Source organism: Alosa alosa, chromosome 11 (genome assembly GCF_017589495.1).
Source record: "Alosa alosa isolate M-15738 ecotype Scorff River chromosome 11, AALO_Geno_1.1, whole genome shotgun sequence".
In the NCBI taxonomy this organism is placed as follows: Eukaryota; Metazoa; Chordata; class Actinopteri; order Clupeiformes; family Clupeidae; genus Alosa; species Alosa alosa.
In genome coordinates, this window is record NC_063199.1 from 24,619,348 (window position 1) to 24,634,390 (window position 15,043).

At 41.4% G+C, this 15,043-nt stretch overlaps 1 protein-coding gene across 1 annotated transcript in view; it reads right to left on the minus strand.

The window, feature by feature from the left end:
- cftr (CF transmembrane conductance regulator) overlaps positions 1-10,324 on the minus strand; it is a 31,121-nt gene extending 20,797 nt beyond the window's left edge. The window contains exons 1-9 of the mRNA XM_048256235.1: positions 10,196-10,324; positions 9,513-9,623; positions 8,507-8,624; positions 6,050-6,265; positions 5,238-5,327; positions 3,973-4,136; positions 3,161-3,286; positions 2,558-2,804; positions 1,425-1,517 (exon numbers count right to left, since the gene is read on the minus strand). Coding sequence (XP_048112192.1) covers positions 1,425-1,517; positions 2,558-2,804; positions 3,161-3,286; positions 3,973-4,136; positions 5,238-5,327; positions 6,050-6,265; positions 8,507-8,624; positions 9,513-9,623; positions 10,196-10,248 — 1,218 coding nt within the window. The 5' untranslated portion in view covers positions 10,249-10,324. The remainder of the gene's footprint in view (positions 1-1,424; positions 1,518-2,557; positions 2,805-3,160; positions 3,287-3,972; positions 4,137-5,237; positions 5,328-6,049; positions 6,266-8,506; positions 8,625-9,512; positions 9,624-10,195) is intronic.
- Positions 10,325-15,043: the final 4,719 nt, after the last annotated feature.

Here is a 15,043-nt window from a genome sequence, read left to right on the forward strand (position 1 = left end):
TTGTGCATGTTTGGAGAAGAGTGGAGAAAAATAGAATGAGAATTCTTTCATCAATTCTGTGGTGGTGCCTTTTACTTACTGGGCATATTTATTGAAGTAATCTAAAAGTAATCCTAAAGTAATCAGATTACGTTACATGTTTTTGGTAATCCAACTGATTATGTTACTGATTACAAAAATTACCATGTAATCTGTAGTCAGTAATGGATAACATTTCAAAGTAATCTGACCCAACCCTGTTTATCACGTAGTTAACAGTGAGTACAAATGAGCTGGAGAGAGAGGGCTAGGAGCTGGGTTGGTCTTAAGTTGTGTGCACTTCCTGTGAAAAAGGAACCCTCTCCTTTTCACCTGTCTACCGTTTTGTATTAAGCTGTTGATTTTAACTGTGTGGGGTTAATGGTACAGACCACCCCCACCCCCCCATAATGGGTTAACCCAAAGACTTGATTGGGCTAATTGATTGGCCTATTTAAAGGCAGGCTCATTTCAGGAGGAGAGAGAGACTGGAAACACTGGAGAAACAGGGAAGACACATGGAAGAGCTGGAGGTCCAGAAATTATGGAAGAAGTAGGGTTTTTTTTGTTTAATGTGAAGGCAAGGGTTGAGTTAGGTCCAAAGTTACAAGGTCACCTTGTTTGGACAGGGAGCCTAGAAAGAGTAGGTTCCTCTTGCCTAGTTTAATGGCAAGTTTACATGTTTGTTTGGAGTGAAAAACCCTGCATTTCATGTTTGGACTCCAATTGTGCTTCCTGGATCTGCCTGTTTGTTTATGTTCAAAATAAATCATATTTTTGTATGTAACTGTTGTCTCCTGCCACCTCCTTCCCTCAACATCACCTAATCCAGTGGCGCACCTCCGTGTTATATGTGTGTGTGTGTGTGTGTAAAGTGATGTAAGGGCAGTCAGACCATTGAGAAAAGAGAAGGGGGGTGTCTTTGGTTAACCATTGACTCCTTCAAGGCTTTACGTGTTTGTATTCCTTTCAGATACACATTGCAATTCACATTCAAATGAACTGAAACAGACAACAACTAAGAACTAATCACCTAACCCCCCAACGACACACACACACACACACACAATACTGACCCCTACACTATGCTGCAGGTGGGGAAAAGCCAGGCATGCCAGATATGTGTGACAGAGCATAAGCACACCACATAGTTAGTCCCAGTAAACCCAAAACTGGTATGAATTAGGTTGTATGGCAGGGTAAGTAAAATATGGAATTAGGTTGTATGGCAGGGTATGTAAAATATGGAATTAGGTTGTATGGCAGGGTAAGTCAAATATGTTTTATAGTTTTTCCTTCAGAATTTAGACTTATTAGACTATTTGTTTATGCATTTTATTCATGTTCATGTATTTTCAATGGGCATGTGTATGAAGTGTCTGGGTGATTGGTTTGTCAACACATACCTCATCCCATGAAGCGGTAACATTGTTGAGCTTCAGCCCAGTGGCTGTCGGGTTATACTCCAGTACCTTGTACTCCTCCTTGCTTAGAAAATCCTGGGGTGTGCGTATTGGCATGTGAACAAAGTGGAAACAACAAAGCGTTTATTTCAGCAAAAGTAGCAACTTCTGGAGTTCTTGCTTTCCTATCAAGTCTCCACCACTGTGTGTGTGTGTGTGTGTGTGTGTGTGTGTGTGGGCGGGCAGGGGATTCGCCACAACACCAATCCCTCCTTTCCTCAAAAGTACAGTACAAACAGTCGTGTAAGAATGCCGGGAATCGTCTGTTCTGAGCACGTGAAGGATACACTGGCGCACAAACAAGCGAGCACACAGCACGTTCCCTAGGCCGCAAGTGCGATCGGTGATAAGACTTAGCCGAGGTGAGTCAGTCTCTCGGCCTCTCAGACGGCACGCTGGCAGGAGTTTCCCTCCTTCAGTCAGGCTATTCGTTTTCACTTGAGTGAAAGACCTTCAACTGTCTCACAAGTTATGTGAAAGTTACAGGGAGGCTACACCAGGCACGCAACTGTTGTTCCGTTCGTGGAGCGTCTGCTGTAACAATTAGCTTCCACTATAACCAATGCAACTGACTACACCAGACGTGATACCGGCACATACATTCATACAAAAAGTAGACCAGTCTTCTAAAACTATTTTTATGGTCCGCAAACAGAGCAGTACAGTTGTGGCGCCGGTGTAGTCCGGCTGTTGGTGTGGCTCAGAGTGGAGTAGGCTTTTACACCTGACAGCGTAGTGTGACTTCAATGGCACTGAGAGAGGATGTGTGACAGCACAATAAAGATATAGGGAAGCCATTCAGACAGGGAAATACTCAGTACAATGAGTAGGGCGCTTATCAATGTAGTTTGGCAACAGTCTAATACACTTAGTCAAGTGGAATAGACGTGACATAAAACTGTATTATAAAATGACTTGACCATGTCCAGGCACCCAAGGGTATTATGACTAATTATGTTTCGAAACTTTATACTCACTCACACCCATCCAATAAAAAACCCAGTTGGGGGTTTAAGATCTATAAACATATTGGTATCACTTTTCCCTGATTTAAAGCAGTAAAAGCAGAGACGTACCTCAATCTTCTTGAGCAGGGCGACAGTGTCGTACCACATCTGGATGGAGGCGGGCAACTGGCGGGTGATGGTGATGCGCAGGGCGATGCAGTAGGACAGCGTGGTAAAGATGCGGCGCAGGATGATGCCCCGGCTCAGCGCGTGCGGCACAACGGCCGCCACGATGATCCAGATGGCCGAGAAAAAGTACGCCGAGCTGTAGAAGTAACGCAGGGAGCCGATCTTCTGCGTGAACTTCACCTCTTTCCTGCAAAGACGGAACGGCAGATGAGGTCACCCACGCGAGGATAAACGTGCGGGTGGAATGCGTGTTGTATTTCGGGCACTTTGAACTGTTTTGTATGTATGAATGGTGCTACATAAACGAGACAAGATTGGCTTGTCTTGTCAAACAAAATCTGTAAATTAAAATCATAACCAAAATGGGGGTGACAGAACAGAACTAGTACACAGAGTCAAATAATGAACAAGGCAGGAAGTGACTGTGATAAACTGTTAAATGCAGACAATGTACTATCAAAGAAATGGTCAAACACATGAAGGAGTCAATGTTGAATGCTCAAGATCTGTCTAACCAGCAGTGTGATGATCAGTGGTTCTTACTTTCTCATGTTATTGATAATAGTTTCCATGATCTCCTCCCATCCATAGGCCTTCACTGAGTGAATGTTCTCCATAATATCAGAAGTTAAGGCGAGCCTTTTACTCGTCAGTTTGGCTCTCTGTGCCCTAGTATCACAAAGACAAATCAAAACATCAGAGTGAAGCCAAGAAAACATGTTCTTTCACTATTACTCCTGCCAAATCCAAATGATGACCTGTCTGCAATTACGATTAATTATTATATATTTTTTTTTCTTTAGGGAAATCAGGAGAAGGTAATGACTAAGTTTGATAATGGCCCCATTCAGTTGAGCTGGCTGACAGTGGAGATGGATTGCCATTCAGCGATCCTCTCAGCTAGCGCACGATATGTTGTTTACATTTCACAGAGGTACAGAGTGTGATTGCCCTCACAAGGCCAATATGGTGGGCAGAAGAGGACTACCTGTCCAGACCTATCTACACAGCAAACCCAAAGGAATGCACCTCTCACAGGAATGCTACTGAAAACAAAGTTGGGATATTGTGCAATATCATGTTACATGATAATATAATAAATGTACCTGACAAAACCTCAGTCGAGTTTTGTACAACGCTCCCTGTAAGAACTCATTTGCTGAATATTATGAAAATATGGGCCCTGTCCCATGTGGTTTACCAAGTAACCTGTTTATGGTACTATCATTGCTGGTTGTGAATCATAAGAATTTCAATTGAACAGTGAGGTGAAATGCCAGTTCCTAAATTCCCTTTTGGTGTTTAGCTACGTGAGTGGGCTACCTGCGAGAACATGGTGTGGGACTGTGACCTACTTGTGAGGGCCCATCTTGTGCGAGAGACCGGCCTGGATGATGCCTAGAAGAGAGATGGCAGCCAGGGCACAGAAGCCATTGACGTCTATGAGCTCCCACACCATGCCAACGCTGAGAATGCACTGCAGCGGCGATATCCACACAAAGTGGGCCATGCCCATACTCTGCCAAGGGAGACAGAAAACACCACCGTTAGCACCACCACAGCCACCACAAAATGAAGAACAAACAGATCACCAACCAATGTTAGCTGCCAAAAATTATATGCAGTATATACTATCAAACAATAACAAAAAACCTTTAAAGCTTATGTTTCTAGAAGTATTATTCACTAATAAAACGTTAAAAATTGTAATCCATATATCCATATATATGACCTTATATATATAAACAAGCCATTGTTCTGGCAAAAGATCCAATACACTGCATGGTGAGAATCAAGAGCATTGCACTATCCGTGTATACACTATGTATGTGTATTCACTGTCTCTTACACGGCATACCAAGCAAACAGACACAAGCAAATAGGATTCTCCTTTCTCTGCCAGGCAGGCTAACAGGCTGCCATGGCTCTTCTAAAAAAGGCATTTATTATGATACACACTACTCCAACAGAGACGCAAACAAACCAGCAAATCACGCCCACCCCTACACACACACACACACACATACACACACACACACACACACACACACACACACACACACACACACACACACACACACACACACACACACACACATTGTCTGATTCTTAAGTGGAATGGCAAATCCTGTCTCTCCACACAGATCCCAAAAAGGCAGGAGAGAGAGCCCTGTGGTCCTTTTTAGAGACCAGGGGGGCTCAGCCTCCACATTAAGTACAGGTGATAATTGCCTCAGAGCACTTGCAAAGTGTCTCAACATTCAACGCCCTGGCTCTACCCTCCTGAGGGAATCCAGAGTTCAGCCATGTTTTTTCTCCACGGGAAGCACGCCATGCATGATACGCAACCACCTCTGACGACAAGACTATTGGCGCACTACTCAATTGGCAAAGGCTGACAAATACATTAAGGTAAAGCTTTTTTCTAAAAAAAATAAAAAATATTTGAGGCTGGTTATGTAATATTACATAATTTGTCACATAAAGGGTTACAATAAAGGGCATGATTATCTCCGTACCCATGCAAAACTGAATCATACTATCAGGCATTTTAATCCGTAGTAGACATACACATGACAGTGTTATGCAGCTAGTTGTTAGAGTTGTTTCACAGACTTGCCTGATCAAACTTGCTGAGATGTGCTGACATCAGGCTCACCAGCTCCCCCGTGCTGATCTTGTCCAGGACTCGGCTGGAGAGCTTCAGGGTCTAGAGGTCAAGGTCAAGGTCAAGGGCAAACAAAAGGAAGTCAAAGCCACGCCAGACATTACAGGCAACACTGTCCAACAACCAGCAATGAACACACTGGCTGAATGCACTCAGCATACTGCAAAAGCATATGTGTACGCTTATGCTATTTACATTGACATGTATTCATTTAGCAGACGCTTTTATCCAATTATATCACAAGGGCCCTTTTCAGGCTACTGCATGCTAGCCCAGCTCCTTAGCCACTACGCTACCACCACCCTGGCAGACAGGAGCATGATGATGGAGTGGTTGGACTTGTACCTTCTTGTAGATGAGGGTGAACAGCGCTATACTGATCTGCATGTGTGTGTGTGTATGTGTGCGTGCATATATGTGTGTGTGTGTGTGTGTGTGTGTATATATGTGTGTGTGTGTGTGTGTGTGTGTGCATATGTGTGTGTGTGTGTGTGTGTGTGTGTGTGTGTGTTTATTATACCTTCTTGTAGATGAGGGTGAACAGCGCTATACCGATCTGCATGTGTGTGTGTGTGTGTGTGTGTGTGTGTGTGTGTGTGTGTGTGTGTGTGTGTGTGTGTGTGTGTGTGTCTGTGTGTGCATATGTGTGTGTGTGTGTGTGTGTGTGTGAGTGTTTATTATACCTTCTTGTAGATGAGGGTGAACAGCGCTATACTGATCTGCATGTGTGTGTGTGTGTGTGTGTGTGTGTGTGTTTATTATACCTTCTTGTAGATGAGGGTGAACAGTGCTATCCTGATTTGCATGCCCAGGTGGTGCAGGCCGAAGACGGCCGGCTGGAGGAGTAGGAAGCGAGCGGTGAAGAGGAGACTGAGGCCCAGGGCCAGGAAGTAGCCCTGCGCCCGCTCAGGGGCATGGAAAGGGTCGAACTGAGCGATGATGCGCCCCAAGAGCTGGGGTTGGACCGTTTTCGAGGCTTCCTGCAAATACATAAGCATATGGGAGGAACCGCCATGAAAAACAGTTGGCTGCACTACCCACAGGGGAACATACCGGGATGTGTCTTCCTAATAGAGTTAACATATATATATATATATATATATATATATATATATATATATATATATATATATAGATATATATATATTTATATATATATCAGTGACAGCTGTTTAAAATCTTAAAACCAGTAGAGAGTTGGGAGTCCCTGCTTCCTGGGCGATCACACGACGAGGAGTTATGTAAGAGATGCTGTAAGACCTGAGCCTCAGCTGACGGAGTTACGAGAATGCCACCAACATGCCACATGCTTATTCATTGCTATGGATCAACTGGCCACATCAGACCAGCAATTCATTGTCAGTGTCCAATGGGGAGTTAGCACGTGTAAGGCTGTCTGTGAGCACTAACAACTGAATTGGATGATGGGCCCCGGTGTTTTACACCCATCTTATTTCTGTCGCTGAGAGAGAAGGAGAGACAACATGTGTGTTATAGGCCAGGGGTTCCCAAACTTTTCCACGACAAGGCCCCCCAAATACCACTAGGTTCTGGCCAAGGCCCCCCAAATACCACTAGGTTCTGGCCAAGGACCCCCATTGATGTTTTATTCATTAAACCCATCGACAATACTACAGCAAATGTAAAAATACATTAAGCTAATCTAATAATTATTTTAGCCACAACCACATTGCGATGGAGCATACAGTGTGTAAAAAAATTATTTAGGGCTTTCTGCTATATGAGAGCCATCACTCTACTATTATTCCCAGTCATTATCATGGGAAATATGTTCAGATATGCGTCACATTATTATAATGGCATTGTATAACAACCCTCATAGTATATTTAAAATGTTTCAAATGTATTTGTTTCTTGCTTTTATTTTTCCCTTCAACTTGCTGAGGCCCTCTGGCACCCCCTCGCGGCCCCCACTTTGAAAACCACTGTTATAGGCTACATGGTCCTCGCTTTAGATTGGGGGGCGGCAAAATATACTACAAATAGGTAAGAAAGGTCTTATAAGCATATTAGTTATCCACCTCTATGTCTTATACACCATTAACAAGCATTAAAGGAGAATTCCGGTGTGATATTGACCTAAAGTGTGTTGAAACATGATACCGAGTGTGAACGTATGTCTCATAGCTCACCTCGGCTTGTCCCCTGCACTCAGAAATCTGGCTAGTTAGCCAATGCTACCAACACAGTGTTTTAGTTGTGGTGCCTCGGGCATGGGCCTAGGAGTGCAAATAAATCACTGTTTTACACCATTTACGAGGCTCAAAGTAGCTCCATACTTCATTGGTAGACTTCGAGGGGCCTTGACATTTAAAAGCGAGACATGGAGAACTTTGAAAAAGCACTTAAGGAATTTTACCGTTTGGCTATCTTGAATTTAGTCATGATAAATTCGGCGGCAGTTATCTGAAACGAACAGGTATGATAAGGGATCAGATTCCAAAAATAATTCAGTGGAAATGCATGGATTCAGTTGCTTCCAGTAGCAGCAACTGGAATCCATTTTATTTTAGGAATTATTTTTTGGAATCTGATCCCTATCATACCTGTTTGTTCGACGACACTCTTCAACTTATCTCGGACTAAATTCAGATGGCGTCGGCGTACAATTCCTTAAAGGTACTGTCTGTATAAATCGTCTTGTAAATAAACTACCAGTGCTTTTTCAAAGTTCTCTATGTCTCGTTTTAAATGTCAAGGCCTTCGGAAGTCTACCAATGAAGTATGGAGCTACTTTGAGCCTCGTAAATGGTGTAAAACAGTGATTTATTTGCATGGCTAGGGCCGATGCCCGAGGCACCACAACGAAAAAACACTGTGTTGGTAGCATTGGCTAACTAGCACCAGATTTCTGAGTGCAGGGGACAAGCCGAGGTGAGCTATGAAACATACGTTCACACTCGGTATCATGTTTCAACACACTTTAGGTCAAAATCACACCGGAATTATCCTTTAACAAGCTGCTTGTTAATACTTACAACTGTTAACAAATATGCTTGTAAGTAACTTAAAAGGCTGCTTATTAACACTTATAAGTTGCATGTTAACAGTTAGTTAATGTTATTAAAGGATAACAACAGTTAACTAACTGTTAGTAAGGAACTGCTTATTATGCACTGTTAATACCTAATAAGCACATGATATTCTAAAGCGTTACCTGTGTGGGTGTGTGAGAGAGAAACACAAAGCGGGTAACATACCCCCAAATACAAGAGGATTCCACAGATCACGAAAGGCCAAAAGAAACTTCGAACTCGAGCCAATGCAAAAAGGAGCCTGGGATTCTTCTTTCCAGAGGCAACCTCTCTGTCCCATTCTCTACAAGGCGTGAGAAAATACAACACGATTAGAAAACAGGATTAGAGAATATCTCACATCACAAATGGTTGGGCCTCATTGTTTTGCAATGTGTGGTATAACCAGGGAGATCAGTCAACATATTAAACAGCTCAGTGACCTCTGTGAGGTGAAGAGGGAGTCTCTCCGCTAATTGAGAAAGAAGTTCAACTACCCGGCGGACCAGTGAGTTGGCAGATTAAAACAAACAGGCCACCATCTATCACCCTCCGGGAGACCAGTGGTTTAAAAGGTTGTGCTTTGTGCCTAATAAAAGGGCATCCCAACGTAAATACACACACACACACACACACACACTGGTGGCATTGAAGTGTAGGACATGGCATGAGTGTGGGAAGAAAGACAGGGATGGCATTTAGGGGGATGGTCTGAAACTCTTTACAAAGAAAAACCTTGCAAATTCACTGACTGAAAGGTGTGACATTTACTCTCCGTCTGAATAACAGGAACTAGGGTCCAACTAGGGTCCATCATTGCTGAAGGGGTCATAGTGTAATTCTGCTCACCTCTAAATTTAGAATTTTGGGTAATTATTCTACATTTTCCAGGAATCTAACCAGTATATAGGGAAATTCGTTTTTAATCTTTGGAAAAAGTGACAGTGTGGTCTTTTTATATTATGCACCTATAACATGATTAACTTTTGAGCTTCTTGTTGAACTGTTAAATTTAGTTTCAACGGGGAAATTGGTTAATCAGATTTTGTAAAACTTTGAAACTCTGGAGAGGATCATCTGTGACGCACAAAAGCACAAAAATCAGCAGGTCAAACAGATGCAGTTTGTAAGTGTGACCATCTACCTACATCACAGCTCCACTTCCTTTGGGTCATTGAATGGAAATACAAACCTCTCTAAGTGATCGACGAGAACGTCAGCTCTGTCAAAAGATGGAACTTGATACACATCTGAAGGACCTAACCTCTCCGTGAAACCCTTTCTCATAATCGGGTATGTCCACCTGAAAGAACAGTGCATGGAAATGTCACGAGAAGAGCTGAAATGGTCATTTTTGTCACAGACTAAAATCACTGTTCGGTCTTCGATAGTGGCAGAGTTGTAAGATAGGCTACGCAAGAGCCAACATAGCAGTGTTACATTACATCACAGTCAAGCCAGGCACAAACAAAATGTATTTTCACAGATGCATTGGAACATTGTAAATGGCAATGCCACTGAAGTGAAGTGTTAGCAAATGTCCCATTATATTCGTAACTTGTCACACTTCCTGTACGGGCAGACACTGCTGTTGTTTATTATGGAATATCAGATGACTAATTCCTAATAATATGGACAGAGATAGCCTACGAACCGTGTCATACGGCATAGCCTATCTGCTACAGAACAACCACACAATCAAATGAATGGCAGATAGACATTTTACGCACGCAGCCTGAACATCGATTTTAGTAAAGAAAAACTTGTTCCCACGTTCATAAAATCTCGACATCCGCACTAGCACGCATATGTTTTTCCTAGATGAAATTCCAACCGGCAAAAAAAAATAAAATAACAAATGAACATTCCTCTTACCAGAAGAAATATTTGGACAACCAGTTGGCATCTTCCACAGGTGATTTCTGCATCCTGGAAATAATTCCTTTGGACCCCCTCCGCACATAAAACAAAATACAGCCGCTTACATTTGGCGTCCCTTTAATTCTTCCCCCTTTTGAAGAGGATCCCTTGTTTTGTTCTCCACCTTGTGCTAAGTGCGCAGTGATGTCACTTGTGGAATTGCCTCAGCCCTCAGTTATAGCCACATGAAGGGGCTGAGATATTGCCCTATCCCACAAGCGGCACTGGCATACGATGTGCGTGTCTTGTCTTTTGATTTTAGACTGAACGTCAAATTCAAGGCTGTTAACTCAACAAAAGAGTGTTTCATACAGATAGCCCTCTACAAATAATGTTATGTCCTAAAACATATTCAGAGCCTTTGCACAGGTGTTTGATGAAAGCCTATGTTAAGGGGGATTCCTCTGTCTTTGAGTAATAGCAAACCTACTTACTTTATGAAAATGCTAAGGCATTCAACCAATATAAAGCGATGTAGGAATGTTACAGACTATTGTATAATTTTACATTGCCACATTTCCCAGAATATTTGGAAGCGGTGTGCTGAGGCGCATAAGACATTTCACTTCTACATCACAGCAATTCAGGTCTGAATCAAAATGGAATCGGTATGGCTTTTTCTAAAAAGTTACTCAAAGCCTGATTGAGATCAGGAGGTGAAGACATTATAGATAGATAAATAGATAGATACTTTATTGATCCCCAGGGGAAATTCAAGGTCTCAGTAGCATACAGACAACACACACACATTCACTAACAGCAGAAGAAGTAATTAAAAGTATATAATATAAAAAACACAACTAAGCAATAAGGACAGTAGAAGATAAAGAATATACTAAATATACTAAAATACAAATTATACTAACAGGAGAGTGAAGGATCACCGCACACTGGTGGGATTTCTTTGCTGATTTTATTTAGTAGTGAACAACGCGTTTCGCCTATGCTTCATCAGGTTCCCTCTTAATCTCCACATGCCACCGACAGGTAATATAGGTGATTCACCAGGTCACATGACCACACCAATTAGCTCAAGGTACCACCCAATTCACAATCTGGTCTCCCATACAATCCAGTCCAAAGTCCTCATAACCAAGCCCACATACATCACAGTACATCCATAGTCCATACATTACCCACAACAATGCCCAAAACTTGAATATATATACATTTGGAATTTACATTGCATTCAACAATATTCAATTTCAGTTTCATTGCTATCAAAGTTTGAAAGTGCAATGTGCAAATACCAATGTGCAAAATTGCAAAGTGCAAATATTACTTAAATTACATCCAAAGTCTATACATTACAAACAACAATGTCCATATGCAGTCCAATTCCAGTCCCATGCTCACATTTCATACCAATATTCACTTATAACATATCCAAGGTTCACATATCATCAGTAACTCCAATATTAATATTAATCCAATAACAGTACACATACATATCAGGTTCATATATCATAAATACTAGTGTGCAAATATGCATTGTGCAAATACCAAAAGATTTTCACAAAAATACACTTAAATCTTTTAATTCATTGAGACCATGGGGTTCTACTGTATTTAATTCATGTATCCAATATGTCTCTCTCTGTAACAGTTGTTTAATCAAGTTACCACCTCTTGGGCTGGGTTTCACCCGTTCTATCGTATCTCGTATGTATGTGGGCTTGGTTATGAGGACTTTGGACTGGATTGTATGGGAGACCAGATTGTGAATTGGGTGGTACCTTGAGCTAATTGGTGTGGTCATGTGACCTGGTGAATTACCTATATCACCTGTCGGTGGCATGTGCAGATTAAGAGTGAGACCCCGTTTACACGAGCATGAGTATTTTTATAAACGAAGACATTTCCCTACGTTTGGAACTTTCATTTAGACGCAAACGGAGAATTCGCCCCGTAAAACGGTTATCCAAAAACTCCGCCAAAGTGTTTTTTTGGAAAACTTCGCTTTGGCGCGCTTGGTTGTAAACTGTGGTAAACGGAGTTTTGGGCAGCCAACGTCACAGTATGCGACAGAACCAAATGTGCGACCAATGTTTACATTTACATGTTCTCACGTGCGACTTTTCAGGGTTCTGATTGGTTAATGTGAGCTTGAGCTTATCGTTAGACTGCCACTGTGGTTTGGCGTGCTCATGACAGCATGTATGTACACGGGTTCATGTAAACACATTTAAAAAAAACGGTCTCGTGTAAATGCAGTTTTATTTGCAAACGTAGATGGCCAGATATTCGTTTAAGAAAATACCCTGCTTCGTGTAAACGTAGTCTGAACCTGATGAAGCATAGGCGAAACGCGTTGTTCACTACTAAATAAAATCAGCAAAGAAATCCCACCAGTGTGCGGTGATCCTTCACTCTCCTGTCTATCAATTGATGACTGCACCTCACCAGCACCTGGAAGACTGTGCACATGAATTTCATCCTCTTCTATACTAACACTTAATATAAATCAATTATAAAAACAGTATCCACATAGTGGGTGATTAATCAATCAAGAGGCTCTTGCAAGTTTGTTCAGGGTCCGTTTGTCAGATATTGAAGTGATGCACTCCAGTTCAGCTCCCACTACAGAGCCAGCTTTCCTTACCAGCCTACCAGTAATAGAACACAGATAAAGAATGTGAACGGGCAACTCAGAATTTGGTTAATCAACAGAGAGGACAGAATAACTCTGATCCTACTGCAGCTTCATAGGCCTGTATTGTCTAATAGGGAATTTTCCATACAGCAGAGGAACATTAAGTGCATTTGATTATATTATGAATGTTTACACAAAGTGCATAAGACTCTCTTCTAAACAGTAGAATCACCAGGTCTCCTTAGACTGCTAAACACCCATCACTGCCAAAGGCCTCTAATGCAATTTGGGTTGATATTATGAGGTGCACGATCACATGAAGTCAATTGAGTGTCCTCGCTTAACAAGTCACCAAGAGTATTTCAGTTGCAAATGAAACACAAGTTGTCCAGCATTTGCATTACACATGAGTGAGGGGCCACTCGGTCACAATATGTCTACAACATATCGTGACAATGCTGACCATGTCAGACAATACTGACAACAGCTGCAGCTTATGGTGCAGGCGTGGCCTTCGAGAGTGCTTTACCTTTATAAATGCTGGGTTACATGTATTCTTTATTATTTCTGTCAGTCTGATACATGCTGAGTTGATGGACAGACGAGAGAGTTTCAAATTGAGGACATCTCAAAACGGTGGTAAATTTCCAAAATGTGTAAACCATTGTCAGAACTGATGGTATTCACTGAAGTAAGCCACACTTTGTGACTTATAAAAACAGAATAAGATTTTCTTAAAACGTGATAAGACATAACAACCTTGATAGTGATACTGTAAATAAAAAAAAATCTTAACACATTTAAATCACTAAAGGAGGAAGAAATGCACTGTGGGCCTAGTAATATTTGCTTTGCCATTGATTCTTTTGTGTAACAGATATACAGTGAAGTCCTCTAATGCTGACTTTGGAACAGCTTTGATGTTGTGTGCCCCATCAACTACTGAACAGGAAGCTGTACAACATACTTGCCATTTAATGAATTCTCAAATGAAAACGCAAGGAGGACGACAATATTGTTAAAATAAAATATCTAAGCATGCCAGGGGAAGACCTTGAAATTCTACAAGGTTATGAGGAGACCAGGCTCTGGTATGCATTGTATATTACAGTCTGCTTCCCCTCAGGTAACGGCAACATTCCACTGCAGAGAAGATACTGTTCTTGGGATCAGATTATTTCACCAAAACATAAAAAAGTACTTGCCACACCACTTCTCTCTTTGGGTGGACAGGACAGACACACAAGTGTTTTGCATCCACACACCTCTGACCGCTGACACTATTTGAAGCTTACCAGTTTATCTCTAAAAAACAAGAGCTGATCACATGCCATCTTACAGTGAGTTTGTGTGAGTCATAGAAGGAACATGATTTCTGGGCATAGACAAATGGTCTCTTGTCACAGAAAAAAATACAAGGTGATAGGGCATGCTGTACAAATATACTTCCTCTATTTATCACAGAGCACCACTTGTGAATAGTGAATAGCACGAAACTAACCTGGTCAAACATACCAAGGATTCATTATATTCTGTTTTGGCCAAAAGTGACTTGTAAAGATTAACATTTGCAAAAATCCTCCTCAATTCGGATCTGATATCACAAAACCACAGGCCTATATTATTTTGACATATAGATACAGACTAGCTACACGTTTTATAATGATGCATAATAACCTGTATTAATTTGTAAGATATACCCTGTATCCTTCCCTGATCCCAACTAGCGTTTGATGGCTGAAACAGTTTGGTGAAAACATTGTTAGTCACTTATAGATAGATGAGTTTATGTAATATCTGTTGTTAAATAACTGGATTTTTCCCAAACAGGGATTGTATCTTCAACCTTGCATTTGAGCTTTGATTTGCTTTAGTTGATATTGCATTATTTTGATTATCATGTTGTAGGCTATTCCTTACTATTTTTTTCTGATAGGTTTTAATTATTAATTTAATCATGAACTTGTATGATTTTTTCCACATCTAGTCTATTATTTTGTTTTGTTGTAAATCACTTGTTAAATTGCAAACCACTTTGGCTCAAGCTCAATTTATAATGTGCCTGGATAGCCTATTATGGAGGCCTATGCCTATATCATACTAATTAGCTGCTTTAAAATGCAAAATTACTTTTGGTAAATAACATATTCATTATAGGCACTCCAAAATTGCCTGCCAACCAACTTTTCCTTGAATTTGCAGCCAGAAGT